An 18227-nucleotide genomic window follows, 5' to 3' on the forward strand; every position below is an offset into this window, starting at 1 on the left:
CCATTATGTGAGAGCTGATAACCCAAACTGGGAATTATCTGGAGCCCTTTAAACTTTTTCTCTGATTTTGCTGTTTAATTGTATTACGATTTTAAAAACTGCTACTGGGAAAAGGTAGAGATAAGAAAAAGAATAGAGACAGTGAAACTTTAAATATTAAACTCAATTAAAACTCTCCCATATTTAGTTTAGTAGCTTTTGTTGTTGTTGTTTTGAGTAGGAGGAGAAATTATGTTCACATCAGTGATTAAAATGAGATTTAGGGATTCCCTGTGGATTTAATATATTAATTCTAGAACTGACATCTAGTGTCACATCCCAAAGGGCAGCTTTAACTCTTAGCTGTGCAGGGGAAAAAGGGGGGGATCAGGGTTGTTGGCTGTACACGTGGGTGCTCGATGCTTGGACGTTCATTGACGTCTTTGTCTTCTCCACCATGGCCTCCTTCAAAACGCCCCCTGCACCCTACAGTTGTGAGATGTACCTCTAAGCCAGTACAGGGTTCCAAGAAAAGCCCCAGAATGCTGCTAGAAATGAGGCCAGTTCTTGCGTGGCTCCCCCTAATGTCTTTTCTACCCTTTTGTCTTCCCCTCCTTTGGAATAAAGCTCCTCTGAAATTAAAAGGAGTTGATTCTACAAATAAAAGCTCATTCAATCTTTCAACCATTATTTTTACCAAAGTCAGGTAAAGTGAACCACAGAAAATTAAACGTAACAGCTTTTCACAGAATGCAACCACAGGGAAGGCCTCAGAAGCAATTTCATCCCTTGTTTCCACACTCAGAGAAGTTCAAGTAGCCAATGTAAGGACACATGTGTGACTGGCAGAGGGCCCACAGCTGAGCGGCCACCCCCACCACACCCCTGCTCTGAGACCTCACACTTGTGCCCTTGCTACTGACAAGGAGTCAACACCGCCAGTCTCCTGGAAAAGAACACAGATGACTACTGTTTAAGCACTGACATGGAGGTGTGTTAAACATAGAGGTCAAGAGACTTCTCAAGCTCCAAAGACAGACGTGCTGGTCAGAGCCTTCTTTCACAGGAAATGTCAAGCAAGGCAGGCGCTGCGATTCGGGACTTGGCCCCAGGGCACCTGGCACCAGCCCCAGGTCCTGACCTGTGGCTCTTCTGACTTGTCCTTGCAGCAGCCCCTCCAACTCTGGCTTCTTGTTTTGCTCTGCACTTTGCAACTGCTGCCTTGTTTGCCAGCTGCTACCAATCTAATTTTATTGTGCTGTTCTCAACAAGTGTACACAAGCTACTCTGAATCGTGTAAGATGACCTGTCATCCAACTCTCAACTGTGTCTTTTTAGCTAAATGCTCCATCAAATACATCACTAACCACAGGGATCGGAGGGTGCAGCAAAAACCTCATACTTGTGACAATTCCTGCCTCCCCAGTGTAAGGGCTAGAACTTTAATTCCCAGCCAGGCATGTGGCATAGCTCTGCCAATCAGATGGGGTACTTTTTGTGGGGCTGGAATCTGAGGCTTCCGGCTTTAAATAGTAGCAGAGGGAGATATTTTCCAACAGTTCAAAGATCCTGAAAGCTCTGGCAACTTGGGGATATGAGTGTATATACGTGTGTGTATATATATGCACGCACATTAAATACACACACACACATCCCTCAAAATCTTAACTAAAAAGAAAATCAAATCTTAACTGAAAGAAATGATTACCAAGAGTCACGCTGGGACTGTCACCTAAAATGTTGTCATGGCAACTAAGAAACAGCATGACAGAAGCCATCTAACTGGCCAACAACTATAGTCACACCAGCATCACATCTTTATTTTTCTTATCCAGTCATCTGCCTTGTATAGATTCTGTACATCTGGATCACTAGAAAATCTAACAAGCTTTCAGAAATTCCACCTCACAAAGAGATCACAAGTATCAAAAACTATTCGGTACTTAGCACAGATCTAGAACCTATGAAGACCTCGGCAGGCAGCAGGGTACAGCCTGCGTTGGAGGAGGATGAAAACTCTAAAACCATGTGGCCCAGGCATAAAGGCAGCCCTATCTGTGGCAAAGGAGTTTGCAGAGCCTGTGGGCGGCACCTGGTATCATTTGTAACTGCGTCAACCACTAACCTCACCCATGATTCTCAAGGTTTATCCACCACAGAAACAATACTGGTTTGAAGAGTTGGGGAATACAGATTTCTTAAAATTAACAACGAGGCAAGGGTCATTATCTAAACAACAAAAAAAGAACATACTCCTACAAAAACACAGGTTTTAAGATTAAGTTGTTGGGGTGTTTTTTTTTTTCTTTTTTTTTAATGGTTTATAAAAATAAAGTGTTATGAGAAATCCCGGGAAAGGGAAAAAGGTAAGCCGAGTCAGAGAGACAGTCAAGACAGAAGTTCCTTTGTGTCCACAGAGGGGACATGTGCTGACATTTTGCTCAGGAAATTAACCCAACGAGATCTGAAGAAGGGGATGCTGCTCTGTTCTACATTTCTTTTAGGTACCATGGCCCTTTTGGCCATTGGGAACAGCGAGTTAACAGGATTATCTGATTTAATATACAGATATGCATTTAACTTTGTATATATTCAGATTGTGTGTAATAAAAAAAAAAAGAACTTACCTAAAAGTTTAAAAATAAGCTATCTATCTATAATACTCTAACTATATAAAGTTTAAGCACAGGTTCTATGATCTTTCTGAGAACTACTCAAAATGATTCCGATGTTTCTACCCACTAACCAACACTTGCAGAATCTCAAAAAACAAAACAAAATCACTTAACACAATCTCAAGACTGGAAAAAAACTTCAAGACTTATTCAGTTTACCCATTCATTACCTTCAGATAGGACAAACACTCAAGGAGAGATGCAAATCTATCCCCTGCTGTGAGCTGCAAAAGCACCATGCCAGTGTTAAACCCTCACTTACCAGGAGAACCACATTTTAAACTTGTTTCCTCATTTAATCTCAGGGAAATAAATATAAAATGCATGGCCACCATACTATGTAAGAATAATTTATTTCCTTGAAAGCTTTTAGGTATTTCTCATCTCAAGGCTAAATATGCTCATTTCCTATAATATTTCTTTCCTCCTAATAACTGACTTATTTTTATGGGGAGTATCAGAAGGTGTACTATTCTCCTGATCTTTTCCTTTTCTCACTTCCAAATCCGTGCACTGTCTACTCTTTCCCTGAAGGTCACCATTACAATGCCTGAGTCTCTCTAAAAGGGCACTATTTAAAAGGCATGAGAGAAGGCCACTCCCCCACTTATGAACACCTTCCCACCACCTTTCACCTTACCTTTCCCACTGTTTCCACTGCCAAAGTGAGAGGCTTGCCTTCCTTTATTTCACTCTCTCAGTTTGCAAAATGAGTTAGCATATATGAAGGCACACAGCACAGAGCTGGTGCCATTCCTCCCTCACAAGACCCAGCCGTGCCTAAGGACATTAAATGTATGCAGAACTGTGTTTACAAAAGCCAACATTAAGGGCCGACCCTGTGGCGCACTCGGGAGAGTGCGGCGCTGGGAGTGCAGCGACGTTCCTGCCACGGGTTCGGATCCTATATAGGGATGGCCAGTGCGCTCACTGGCTGAGCCGGTCACAAAAAAGCCCAAAAAAAAAAGGTCAACGTTAAAAAGACAGAAATAACCCAACATAAAAAGGGGTAAAGGACTTGAACAGCCATTTCTCCAAAGAAGATATACGAATGGTCAATAACCATATGAAAAGATGTTCAAAAGCATTAGCCATCGGTGACATGCAAATCAAAACCAGGATGAAACACCACTTCACACCCACTAGGATGGCAATCACCAAAAAGACAGATAATAACAAGTGTTGTTAAGGATGTAAAGAAATTGGAACCCTCCATTTCCATTGCTGCTAAAAATGTAAAATGGTGTAGCCAGTTTTGCAAAGGTCTAGCAGCCCCCTCAAAATGTTAAACATATGACCCAGCAATTCGACTCCTAGGTATATACCCAAGAGAATGAAACATACGTTCACACAAATATTTGCACATAAATGTTCTCCATTAACTGATGAATAGATAAACAAAATGTGGCATATTCATTTAATGGAGTATAATCAGTAATAAAAAGAAACGAAGTAGTGATGCATGCTACAACATGGATCAACTTAGAGAACATCATGCTAAGTCAAAGAAGCCAGACACAAAAGGTCACAAATTATATGGCTCCATTTATATAAAATTTCCAGAATAGGCAAAACTACAAAAATACAAAGTAGGTTAGTGATTGACAGAGGCTGGGGGAAGGTGGAAATGGGAAGCTGCTGGTAACGGGTATGGGTTTTTGTTGGGGAGGGTATGAAAATGTTTTAGAATTAGACAATAAGGATGTTTGCACAACTCTGAATACATTAAACACCACGTCAAGATAGAGAATTTTGATGTATAAATTACACTTGGTCAGCACACAGCCCAGCAACACCAGCAGGCCACAGCCAGAAGTACCCCAGGCTCCCAAGGATGGCAGGGATGAGGGCCTCTGCCACACCCTGCCAACGTCTGCATCCAGCCCAGTGACAACCACTGAGCCGCCACGGCAGGAAGTCCCCTGGGATCCCCTGCCAGAAGGACGGTTTGAGGGGTGCCACGGGCCTCCACCATGCCCCACCCTCCCTCCTTCCTCCTCCTCCCACCCTATCTCCATCCCTTGTCCCCTCTCCCCCTCCCCTACAACTGCTCTGCAGCATCTTAGAATGTAAAATAATAATAATAATTAAGTAATTAAAAGGAGAAAAAATATTATACCTCAATAAAGCTGTTATTTTTAAAAGTACCCTAAATAATAGAATTTCTGCTCCTATTTACTCAAAAATTGATAGAAAAGGGCAAACAGGTACACAGAGATGAAGGAAATATAATAAGATGAGAAATAGTGTTTTTTAGAAAAGGTCTATTGGTTTAAATCTAAAACAGTAGTTCTTAGTATTTCTTAGGTACAGACCCCTCAAATAATCAGATGAAAATGCTGGACCATCTTCTAAGAGAAAAATGCAGATTTAAGAGTTCTGAGACCTCCTGAAGCCCACCATGAACAACAGTTTAAAAAGCCTTCAAGAGGGCCGGCCCGTGGCTCACTCGGTAGAGTGTGGTGCTGATAAAAAGCCTTCAAGAGTCAAGAAGAGAAATATGGGGGTCCTGAGACTAAACAAAATAGGCAGAGCCTTGAGACTCACCTGGGGGTTCATTTCCAGGCCAATCAGGGACCAGAAAAGTGGCAGGAAGCCTGACTTTTTGACAATGCTATGTCTTTTAAAAGGATTTCAGACTGAAAAGCTGAGCTTAGTGAAAAGATTATTATGGATGCTGTCACAGGAAGAACACCCCCAAAAGTCAATCACAGAAGAGGTAACGGAACTGTTCTTTCTTCCATGTGGAGTAGTCATAGTAATTTGCCCCAGAAAGGCCAACTTGTGAGAAAAAGCTCACAAGCACTCAACAAATTCATCCATTCATTCAATTCAAGCTGGGTGCTCAACTGTTCATCTCCAGGGTCATTTTATCACATTACCATATACATATGCAGCGGTCTCTAGCTGAGTCTGGAACTAGGAAGGCCACCACCTCCACAGAATGTGGAGGACTTTGTTTATTCCAAGCCAAAATACGGACAAAATGCAGAGTTGCATTAATAGCTAAGATAAAGCAAACGGGTAGACAAGGAGAAAAGTCTATTAACAGTGCGACGGAGAATATGACACCAGAAGAAAAATTAGAAAATAATGTGAAACAGATTATTAAATTCTCAGGGACTGAAAAAGCAAAAATAGGGAGGAGAAACAAAGTCACTGCAGATTAACTATGGAGAGTTTTAAGCCAATTATAAAAGATCAAAGAGAACAAGAGAGGGGAGGAGTAGCCTTACAAGTAACCGAGATAGGAGACCTTGGGAGAAATACGGCCAGAGTCAAATCATTACAGTTTACAGTAAAAGTAATCTAGGGATGACTTTAGAGAGGAATTTACTAGGGACTGCTACTGGGAACAACTGCACAGGGACAGAAGTCAAAAAGCTCTTTATTTTAAAAAGGCACATGACTCCAAAGGGAAAGTAAGTAATTCCCACAGAGAATGGCAAACAGTATTGGTGCAATCTGAAAAGTGGAAAGGAAAAATGCCGGTGCCCTGAGCCACAGTTTGGATTTCCATGCCACCTACCTCTGGCCAGGAGACTCAGCACGGTCTTCATTACATGTTACCATAGTTAAATGAAAGGAAGAGGCAAAAGTTGTGGTATTAGTGGAATAATGTCCTAGAAACTCACTGGGCCCTTTCTGTTCTGCCCCTCATACAAATCTGACACTGCCCTTTGAACAACGTCAACTTCCTCGAAAGTCCCAACCACTATTAACCACAGTAGTCCCTCCTTATCCATGGGGGACACATTCCAAGACCCCCAGTGTATGCCTGAAACTGCAGATAGTACTGAACCCTATATACACGGTGCCTTTTCCTATGCAATCACATTCTATAGAGCAGGTAGTGTCCACAGCGTGGGTACACTGGGCAAAGGGTGGGACAGTGCCAGATGTCATCACACCACTCAGAACCAAAACCATGAAAAGCAAACCTGCAGATAAGGGGGGGCTACTGTATATCAGATTTATACCAAGCAAATGAGCTAAGAAAAGAGCCACTACTATAAGTGATGCTAACTTTTAACTTTATCTTTCATTTATCTGATACTCTTCAGTTTATAAACAGCACTTTATAAATATTCTTTCAGTTGCTACCCACAAGAACCCTAGGAGGTTGAGAGAGCAGGAACTACTCTGCCCCGCAAGACAGAGGAGCTGGCTTTGGCTTAGAAAGGTGCCTGGCACACGGAGGAAGATGGCGGTAGCTGGAGTCTGGATTTAAAACCCAAGCCTTTTGATTCCAGGCTTGGTAACTTCTTGCAATGACATGAAAAACCCAGACACCACCTTTCCACCTTTATTCTGAGTACTGAATTCTGTCTATTTTGGTCTGTTTTTAATCAATCATCACTACACTGGATACTATAAAATATCAGAGACAGAAAGCTAAGGAAAGTACAGAATACTACAAAGGCAGCCCCACTACAACTAGCACATAAGATCCAGGATAATGCCTGCCTTCTAGAATTCTTCTTTCCTTAGTGAGATTGCACAGATCTCTAAACAGGTACAAAGATGACTAAAAGCCTATGGTATAACTGAATTTATGGAATGAGAAAATGTAATATATTAATAACATAGCACTTACTGATACTGAGAAAATATATCTCAAGAAAGGGAAGAAGAAAAGAGAAAAGTAAAGCAAAGGGAGCCCTGGACATCAACTACAGGGTACTTCAAAAAGTTCATGGAAAAGTAGAATTGAAAGATAATACAGATCTTTCCACGAACCTTTCAAAGGATGCTCATATATTGCTTACCCCTGTACTCGGATACAAACTGTTTACCAGGCCACCTAGTGGGTCCCAATTACTACTCTCACAACCACGATGACCTAGATAACCAAGCCTGATACATGGCATGAACATGGGCTGAGAGTCACCTAATACAGCACATGCAATCTTCAGCAAGTTACTGAACTCGATTTCCTCATAAATGGAAAAAATAGTTCCGATTATACAGAGTTGCTATCAAGATTAAATGAGAATATAAATACCAAAGCAGCTAAGACAATACCCGCCTCAAGGCAGACACTCAGTAAGTGATAGCCAGTCATGTTATAATTATTACTACCACCTCTGAAAACACTGAAGAGTTGGGAATTGAACTATGCACTTTCGAGGCAAAAATAAAGCACTGCCCCCTCTCCTAGCTTTATACAGAGAAACTAGGAAATCGCAATTCACAATTGTGCAAGGATCCTCAGTTTGAGAAACATCTCTACTTCTTGCCACCCTGGCTCCCAGCAACACAAACTAATGTGAGAATTACATTTCTTTGCTTAATCACCCTTATTATGCTGTTGTTGTTTTTTTTTCAGTCCCACCCAATTTTCCCCTGCTCCTAGATGCAAGCTTTTGTTCCTGTCAAACTCCTCGCCACTGCTGTAAATAATCTCTCTCCCTCTTTTATATTACCTTTCAAATATTTATAGACTGTTATTCTCCTTTTCTCCAAGTCATACATCATTTTTGTTGCCCTTCCCCTGGATTCTCTCTAGTTTATCTACATCTTCGAGAGAAAAACAAACCCCAGGTGCTTCATGGTGAAAACAGCACACCCAAAGCTAACAACCCCAAACCAATAAGGCCCCCTATTCAAAGCTGCAAAAAAGTTCTTTGATGTGCCTCTTACTCCTTTTCTCCTGTAACTCATAATTCCATCTTTCAGATAAAAATTGAGGGAGAGAGTGATAAGGGAAATGAACTCCACTCTCATCAAGCAGATGACCGGGGCTCTACAAGGTAGCAGCTCCTGGGGTGGGATGCCGGGGGACAGTCTCAGAAACGTCTCGACTTGCTAATGAGGAATTACACGCAACCTACGTTGCTGTTGCTTGTTAATTCCTTACCCACCCATTGCATTCGGTATCAGTGTATTAACCAAATAACGTCCTTGAGACTCCCTTGTTGCTTTCTGGTTAGCCCCTAAAGAAAAATCTGGCACTGTTTATTTTCAAATAAATACAGGTTTGGGAGAGTGTTTAAAAAGGCAAACTTTTAAAACTAAACACTTAAAGATACTATCTTGATCACCAGGTAAATGAGTCTCCTTCACATTGGTCAACAGTGAGAGACACACCTACTCCAGCTTTCCCAAATTTCTTCACAAAGGTGGTGATGTCAACGTGTCTGAAATATTATGCCATTGCCTTGCTCCCCAGCAGGACTGCACTGATGTCCCCTGCTTCTTAATTTTACATGCACGTCCTGCTGGTGTCTAAATGCGTGCCTCTGTTCATGCTGTGAGGGGCAGCAAGCTACTGACAGTGTTTTACCTGTTTTGCTGCAGGGTAGTTCCCAAACTCAGAGCCCTGAGCCCTGGTGTGGCGAGACTATACTCCCCACTCTCTTTAGAAAGGATAACAGATGGCTAACTCTGAAGACATCTATCAGTAAAGTTAACAAAACAGAAAGAAAAAAAACAAACAAACCGAAAAGCAAGGTCATAAAAAGAAGGGGGGACGCTTACTTATAGTCTAATGTGAGGGCTTAATGCATTTACTATGTTTGAGCATTAAGATGCATCTCTGAGATCCCTGGAAGCCACCGTGTAGGAAAGCATGATGGGTTCCATAATCCTCACCCAGAGATGTAATTCTTATTGTATCAGCTCATGGAACTTCATTTTTGCAAAAAACCAGTTTATGGCTATAGGGTAGATAACATCAGTCTTGTTCATCTGCTCGTTCCTCATATTAAATCTGAAACTTGAGTTCTATGATATATTTATGTATTTCATCAGGTTTACAAAGAATTTTTTCATAAATATCTTAGATTTTGTGAAAAATTCTGAGCACCATCAATATCTTATGAAAAAGATGAGCACTAAACAATGCTATGAGATATTCTGGGCAGACATTACTTTACCCATTTCACAAATGGAAAGAAATTAAATGAATTCCCCCCAGACGAGACAGGTGGTAAGGAATTGAGCCAGGTCTTTTGACTCTAGATCTTAGGTTCTTTCAATAAGATGGGGCTTCCCTCCCCAGGTATAAAGTTATCAAGATAGCATAGAAACTCTTTTTCCAGGTATCTTTAATCTTCAAGACCTCTGATCAAGCTTCCACTACCCTAGACTATTCTCTTAGGGGGAATGTGGCACTGCCATGCAGCAGTAATGATAATGTTCATGCTGCATCAGTGCAGACAGTAAAATGGCTTTGAGACAGAAAAAGGGTAGCATGCAGCATGCATTCTAATTTCATGCAAACTGACAATATTGGTAAAAATAAGATTAGTCGCCAATAACCAGAATATCTAACTAGGCTATATATGCTCCCATTCCTCAGTCACGGTCATACCATAGTTATTTTACATCAAATAGTAACACTGAAACTTCTACACCATGACTGCGAAATGATTTAGTCCCTGGGGCTGTTAGCGCAACATGAGATCTATCTCCTGGCTAAAACTGAACTGAGGAGCAGAAGTTTGGAGAACCATGAAGAACACATCGGTTCAGCCATCCTACAGCCATTCTCACTTGGCCTGGCTAAGGGCCTATGAATTGGAACTAGAAGAAAGAGCTTCAGGCTTCAGCTCCTCTACTGTCTTCCAAAGAGGGCGGTGACCAGGACTCAGTCCTGAGGCTCTCCTTGTCTCTGCCGTCTGTCCCCAGGTGGCCTCATACAGTTTCATGGTTTGAAATACCACGTGGTGGTCGTGGTGAGGATTGCAACTCATATCACAGAAGGCCAATCTCCATAATAACTAAGGAACTCCTAGATGGGGGGTTTCAGTAGAGCAATGGGCAAAGGACATGAACAGATGGTTCACAGAAGAAAATACAAATGGCCCTAAAACATATGAAGAGATGTTTAGCCTCACTAGCAAGGGAAATGTGGATTACAAACTGTTCCAATTTGTACGACTCTTCCCTTTCAGACTGGTAAAGCCCCAAGGACAACCTAGAGCTGGCAATGCTATGGCAGCCATGCTCGGGAGGCCGTGCCGTTGACGATATCTACCAAAATTACACACGAATTCACCTCCAAAATAGACCTCCCGTCTAAACAGACCCTTTTTCCACCTCCACTGCCCCCAGGCCATCAAAGCAGCCTGCCCCTCTCCCAGGGCAACGGCACAGCCCTCACATCGATCCCTGCTCCCACTCGGCTTTCTTCAAACTACAGTCCGTGTGCAGCAGAGATCTCTGAACAGAGTAAATCAGATCACACCATTCACTGCTTCAACACTTCAGTGACTTTCCATGGCAGTCATAATAAAATCCCAACTCTTTCCATGGCCTACAACGCCCACGTGACACAGCCCCCAGCGATGTCACCCTGTGCTCACAGCACTCCAGCACTCTGGCCACCTGACTGTCCCCCTCCCTGACCCCGAAATATAAGATCCATGAGAGACAGATGTTTTATGCACTGCTATATATCCTGTACTGAGAATAGGGCCTGGCTCAATGCAGTCAAACAATGAATATTTGTTGAATGAATGAATGAATAAATAAAATGGAAAAACAGAAGGAAGAAAGGGAGGAAGGAAGGAAGGAAGGAAATCTTGCTCAGACAGCAGACTCTCCAGCACAGATAAATTCAATTCAGTTCAGCAAACATTTATTGGTGTTAGATAGATCCAATCTGCTTCACTGAATTAACACATATTTTATATATTTTATTTTATTTATTTATTTATTTATTTATTTTGTGACCGGTAAGGGAATCGCAACCCTTGGCTTGGTGTTGCCCACACCACGCACAGCCAGTGACCGCACTGGCCATCCCTATATAGGATCCGAACCCGCAGCGGGAGCACCGCTGCGCTCCCAGCGCCGCACTCTCCCGAGTGAGCCACGGGGCCGGCCCTTATTTTATATATTTTAGATAAACCCCCTGAGGTTTAGATAAACCTCAGGACCAGAATTAAGGGATGGTACAAAACTAGGGAGCAGTTTTATGTGCTGGAATCAATATTAAAAGCCATCTGTTAGTATACACTGAATTGAACTGACATTGGATGACTGAAGCAATATCTAAGAACTCTCACTGCCAATAAATATCAGAAAACCTGCTATTACTATAGTACTGAATTGGTGTTTTCTTTTGACAAGCCAGCTATTTATAGTCTAAGAGTTTCTTGTGCATTTTTTTTCCTGCAAAGCACATTCAGTGATATTACACAATAAGACCAGATTAGCAACTGTGAAGTCTGTCTACAGGCATAAGAGAATAGAGTAAACTTGGTTTGAAATGTCATTTGATTCAACAACAGTGATCAATATTTACATGAATTTCCACAGGGGAGTCAAAAAGATTGTCACCTTGAACTGAATTTTTTTATCAGTTGAAAAATAAGACACCTGAGACAAAAAAATAAGACAGGCTGAGACAAAAATGCAGACATGCACTTTCACTGTTGCTGTGACAACCACAGAAGGAACCAGGACAAGTCAAGAACCAGTGAGATGGCAGCTAGAGCGACGGGGAGCCACAGGCACCCCCATCCACTTCTTTTGCTTCCCGGTACAACCGAGAGCACTCCCAGGCTCAGAGTCCACATCATCTGACACAGGGACAGAATTCACAGTATCCTGCATAAGACGTTAGATTACATTCCCCTGTGCCCCCACCATAAACCTCAGTCCTTTGAAAGACTTCAGCATCCCCACTACCCCAGAGGCATAGACTAGATCAGCATTGAAGTGGCCAGTTAGCTCGATTGGTTAGAGTAGTGCTGATAACACCATAGTCCAGGGTTCGATCCCTGCCCCAGCCGGCTGCCAAAAAAAAAAGAATCATAGATCAGCGTATAAAACAAAGAGAGAAATCAGCAATACAATAAAAACTAGGGACTGGGAAGAGAAGAAAGATGGGACGCTGAAAGAGATAAAAGGAATCATCTAAGCTCGTGTGAATCTACAGGTGATTTCAAAGGCCATGAAGCTCTAAAGAAAGCTGGGTTGGCAGAAGAGGCTGACAGAACTGCTTTCCTAAAATACTACCCACAGATATTTCTACCAGGCCAATTAAACTGTTATATTTGACACATAAGCAAAGACTGCCTTTGAAATAAACAAAATTGGTTGAACCACAATTTAAGAGAGCAGGCTCTCAAAATCATCTGTACCATTAATCTTAATTGTTTTCTTTCATTTAAATCTCCAACTGTTGCTTCAGTTTAAGGAGTTTTGTTTTGTTGGACATCCTGGAAATTTCTTTGACTCTGAAAATAAAATTTGGGAATGCTTTCATCCAAAGACTTTTTTATACCTAATATCATATCCTGTTCCACTTGTAATTGAGAGCTCTGTCTAAAGTCAGATGCAGCTCATCTCATGTAAGTGGCTAGAATCCTTCAAAAATCAACTCCCAACCCAATTTTAATAAAATGCTCTTATTGTTCATTTGAATGAAGTGCTATAAAGATAAAAAGTGAAATGTTATTGTAAATTTAAATAATCCCACAGAGGATTTTTAGGGCAAAAACTGAAATGTTATTTTAAATTTAAATAGCAGTGCGCCACCGGGCCGGCCCCTGAGGGGCCCCTCTGATATTATGTAGAGACCTGACCAACCCTTCCAAAAGGGGAAGGTGAGTGAAACTGAGCAGTGGAGCTGCCAGGGAAGTCCTGAGACGGTAGGAGGTGGTTTGATCTGGGGGAGGACGAATGTGAGTGTGGATGGAAGTGCAGAGTGCTCCAGAAGGGAGAGCCCCACAGGAGATAATATTCAAGTCCTTACAAAGGACACATATGCAGAACCCAATTATCTACAATGCAACCTTCATCTGACAGTTTCTGCACAGAAAAGGAGAGGCAAAGAACTATGCAGACCTTAGCATAAGGACTGGGTAAAACAGCATTCTACAGGCACACAGGAGGTTGAAGAAAAATTAGAATATAAAATAAAACAAAGAGGAGCCCAACTTTACAAAGAGGAAGAATGCCTCAGATTTAAAAAATCAGCTGGTGACTTCTGAAATTAAAATTACACTTTATGCTAAAATTCCAAAAATGAAACCACAGAGAAAATGTTGAAATTGTTATTCATTGTCATTTATAGCCAAAAATGCTCAGCTTTTTTTTTCCCCCCTGGGAAAATGGCTGGGAAATAAAAAAACTATTCACTAATCAATAGTATACCTGCTAACATCTGATCCCACTCGTATAAGAAACAGCAATGAACAGATAATTTCTTCAAAAGGTTCTTTCAACAATACCCACAATCATAGAATAAAATAACAAGAATCTTTTAATACATTATTTAAGGAATATCTGGTCAGTTTTTTTTGAAATTAAAAAGTACACTTTATGCTAAAATTCCAAAAATGAAACCACAGAGAAAATGTTGAAATTGTTATTCACTGTCATTTATAGCCAAAAATACTCAGCTTTTTTTTTTTTTCCCCTGGGAAAATGGCTGGGAAGAAAACCTATCCACTAATCAATAGTATACCTGCTAACATCTGATCCCACTCATATAAGAAACAGCAATGAACAGATAATTTCTTCAAAAGGTTCTTTCTTTCAACAGTACCCACAAACATAGAATAAAATAACAAGAATCTTTTAATACATTATTTAAGGAATATCTGGTCAGTTTTTTGGTCAATCTTGGTCAATCTTTGGCTAAGGATTGTAGACACTTTCTTCTAACGTACACAATCCTACTCCAAATAAATGAAACAACAGCTTGGCAAATCCAGTCTCCTTCAAAGTGTCCTCAGAATTCAGCCAATCATCTTGGCAATAATTGTTGGTCATTTCTCCCTCTCACTTTTGGCACTTTCAGGAGCCAAAAAGAGATAGCTAAGAAACTTCAAGGACATAAAAATCTACTAGATTTTACCAAGCTATTGGCCTAGTAGACACCAGACCTCAGGTATTAGAAAGGAGTAATTAGAAACTTTTCCCTAGGTGAGCCAGGTTGGTAGGTTTTACTGTTCTTTCATGACAACTCCTACAACTTTTGCCTCTGGCTAAATAATTTCCAATCCTGGCTTTCCACATCTATATAACGGAATTCTAGGCCATTAAAAACTCCAAGCTGGAGGCTAGCTGGTAAGCTCAGCTGGTTCAAGCACTGTTATACCTCTGAGGTCAAGGGTTCAGATCCCCGTACTGGCCACCCACTCAAAAAGATGAAATAAATTCCAAGCTGTATTTGATGAATAAAAGCTAATTACCCACAAGTAGGAACAATATGTTCCCATTATATTAAATATGTAAATATTTTTATAGAACTATGTGAAAAGGATAAACAGGCACATAAGCCCATGCACGCAGCCAGCAATCCTGGAACAACAGAGAGCAGAGAGCTGCAGGTTGGTGTTGGAAGAACAATCATCTGTCATTGAATACGCTTTCATAGTCTTCTATAAATGTTCACCACTTACCTGCATAAAGTTAATGTTATTTTAAATAAATCCAATCTCTGAAAAATTAATATAAGCTATATATTTGTTAGTAGCAAGCTAAGAAGGTGAGCTGCATTTGCTTCATAAAAGCTTCAGGACTCTCTTCAATCAGTCTGTCCATCTGTCTCTCTAGTTTTCTCTCTCTCCTTCCCTCCTTCTCCATGTATTTGTATAGTTTAATTCTACTGGCACCTGTTTCCCTCTTGCTCACATCCTTGCTCAGTCTGGCAGTTATCACTCCCCCTCAGGTCTGGTAGGAGCCCTGAGAATGAGGACCCACAGCTCCTGGCTGCAGACTTGAGCTGCCGGGAGAGCGCCCACCTTCCTTTGGGAGGCATAGCCTCCCAGCACAATGCCTGCCCACCTGCACCTGAGCAGATGAGCACGGCACACAACTGGCTGCCACACTCCCCTTCCCTGTGAGTGTTGGTTCAAAGACTCCAGGCTGACTTCAAGATCTGCCAGTTCTAGAGGCCAAGAAGGGAGTCTGGTTACACCCTCCTTGACCCTGAACCCTGTATCCTGCTCCCATGCTTCTTTTTGTAACTTTCCCTATCACCACTCCGAAATACCCTGCGAGGACTTCATCATTCTGAACTCCATCTAGCCTGAAATCCCTCTCCAAAGCTCCACTATCTTCACACTCTGACATCATACCACATCCCTTCCCCCAAAGTGGACTGTAGGACGTCAGACAAGCCCAAGTCCACCTCCGGTGCCCTTAAAAATGCCTAGCATTGATGCTGATCCATCCCAGGCCTTTCCCTGTACTTCTCCCCGAAAGGCCAGGGGCTGCAGTCTTCTGTGCTGAGGGAGAATGGCAAGACTTTTGTCCCTAACATTGTTCCTATTCACCCATTAACCCAAATCTTTCTGAGGATTGAATCACAGCATGTAAAGAATCATAACTGTCCATTTTCCAAGGAAACATGGCAACTGGTCCCCCACCTCACCTCACAGACAAGTGAAATAGAAAATCACGGGCTTCGAGACCAGACAGGCCTGGAATGAATCCCAGCTTTATTCTGTGGGAGTTTCTTTACCATTTACTAAGCTTCAGTTTCCTTATCTGTAAATGGGGATGAGAACTCCTACCTCATGGGATGTTTGTGAAAATCAAATAAGTCACTCCCCTACATAAATCTGAGCACTGCAACCCCCGCCCCCTTGACTCACGTGGTACACCCCAGTTCTCATCCCAGCCATGCAGTTATATCCACCAGCTCGGCCCTGACCCCATATCATTTAGTCACTAAGCCTTGGACACATCTTCTCAAAATCCCAAAGTGTGAAGATCATATTTCTGATAGATAGATTCCTACCTTCCTATGAAAGGCAAAGAATGGAAACTGTTCTAAGTATATACTATGAGCAACTAAAAAAAACAAGCCAGAAGGACGGAGAGATGGGGGGAGGGAGGGAGAGAGAGAGAGAGAGAGAACCCCATCCTTTGTTAATTACAGAATCCCTAGTTCCAATAACACACACAGAGTCAGACACACAGACACACCTACCTGCTTTCTTTGGTGTCTGCTTTCCTCCTCCTCCTTTATAATGATGAAGACTCATAGGATCTTCAAGACCCTCAAGAACCCTCTCCCTCTTTTTTGAGAAGAGGAAACAAAAGACCCAGACAGCTTAAGTGACTGGTCCAAAGGTGCACAGCTAGTTAATGACATGCAGTTGAGCAACTTTAGCTCAGTGGTTAAGTCCTGTTAACTGAGTAGTACATGAAAGCTTAGTTAAGGTGGTACCACACTGCGAGGCTGCATTTCATGGAGCCTTAGCAGACTCTAAAGACATTCTGTGAATTGCATTATGTGTATGTAACTGCCAGAAACAACAGGATTCCATAGATCTTCCTGCATTCTACTCCATCAACATCTCTCTCTTTCTGAGATGGAAATGCATCATCCAACATGATAGCCCTTTGCTATATGTGGCTATTGAGTACATGAAATGTGACCAGTGCAATGGAGAAACTGAATGCTTTCATTTTATTTCATTGTAATTCCTTTAAATTTAAATAGCCACATGTGGCTAGGGCCTTTGGTGCTGGACAGTGCAGCTCTAGACCACTGTGACTCTTGAAGTAACCTGGAGGCCCAGTGCAGTAAGCACACTGAGCTCTGGATGGACTGACTCAGATACTTCCTAGTCAGTACACCTGGCCAGTCACTTAACTTCCTGTACCTCAGTTTTCACATGAGTAAAAGAGGATTAATATCTCCTACCTTAAGGTTACTCTGGGAATGAAGTGAGATGAATTAGCATCCACACAGCCCATGAACAGTGCTTAGCACATGGCAGCGAATTCAAGCCAATGTGGCATGCTTTCCCATGTCACTTCCCAGCACCCATTCAAATTGGACACGTAGGATGTGGCCTTCTCAGACACTGGTGGACGCCATCCTTGTGGAGAAATGAACTTCCAGTTCCAGGAAACAAGGATCTTTAGCCCTCACCAAGATAACCCGAAAATGGAGGGATGGACCGAGAGGAAATTTGAATCATCTCGCTCCTCTCTGACATTGTCCCAATTCCCTTTTTACTGTTCATCAACAGGACAGTGAAGCTGTTGAACCTCCATTTCTAGAATTCATGGCCATCTCCTTTGTGAGGCAGCCAAAAGCAGACAGAAGGAGAATCCTTTAAGAAAATCCTGTAGCTCTAAATGTTATGTGTGGCTCAGGAGATTCCAGAGACTCGGTTTTTGTGGCGACAGCCCTTGCCCTCCCCTAGGCCCGTGAGCCCCAGGTTACCTGAAGCTGCAGTGGTGGGAGTACTGGCTGGCGGTGGCTGCGAGGAGCTGCTGCTCTCAGTCATCAGGCACTGGTTGCTGCTGTTGTTCTCTCTCTTGACAAGCAGCTCAGGTGCGCTGGGCAGTGGAATGGGGTGGCTGATGCCCAGTTCCTCCTCCTGAGCCTGCTGTCTTCTCAGGGCCACCTGGAAGCACAGGACAGCACTCCAGAATCACTTATGCAGCTTTGCCGAATCCACAGAAGCCTTGTTCACCCCAGACACCATGATTCACTAGCTCTGGGATGAGCTCTGAGAATCTCTCACTTCTTTTTAAAGCTACCAAGGTAACTGTGATGTGCAGCCAAAGCTGAGAAATGGTTCAGAGCCAGAGTATCTGGCCCACAGTATGTGCTCAGAAAGTACTTGCTAAACAAATGAGTGTGCAGAG

At 42.3% G+C, this 18227-nt stretch overlaps 1 protein-coding gene across 1 annotated transcript in view; it reads right to left on the minus strand.

The window, feature by feature from the left end:
• The window catches only part of DMRT1 (doublesex and mab-3 related transcription factor 1), a 101853-nt gene that overhangs the window by 80015 nt on the left and 3611 nt on the right, over positions 1-18227 (minus strand). The window contains exon 2 of the mRNA XM_008582382.1: positions 17800-17983. Within this exon, the coding sequence (XP_008580604.1) occupies positions 17800-17983 (184 nt within the window). The remainder of the gene's footprint in view (positions 1-17799; positions 17984-18227) is intronic.

The sequence above is a fragment of the Galeopterus variegatus genome, unplaced genomic scaffold (assembly GCF_000696425.1).
Source record: "Galeopterus variegatus unplaced genomic scaffold, G_variegatus-3.0.2 Scaffold2595, whole genome shotgun sequence".
NCBI classification, from domain to species: Eukaryota; Metazoa; Chordata; class Mammalia; order Dermoptera; family Cynocephalidae; genus Galeopterus; species Galeopterus variegatus.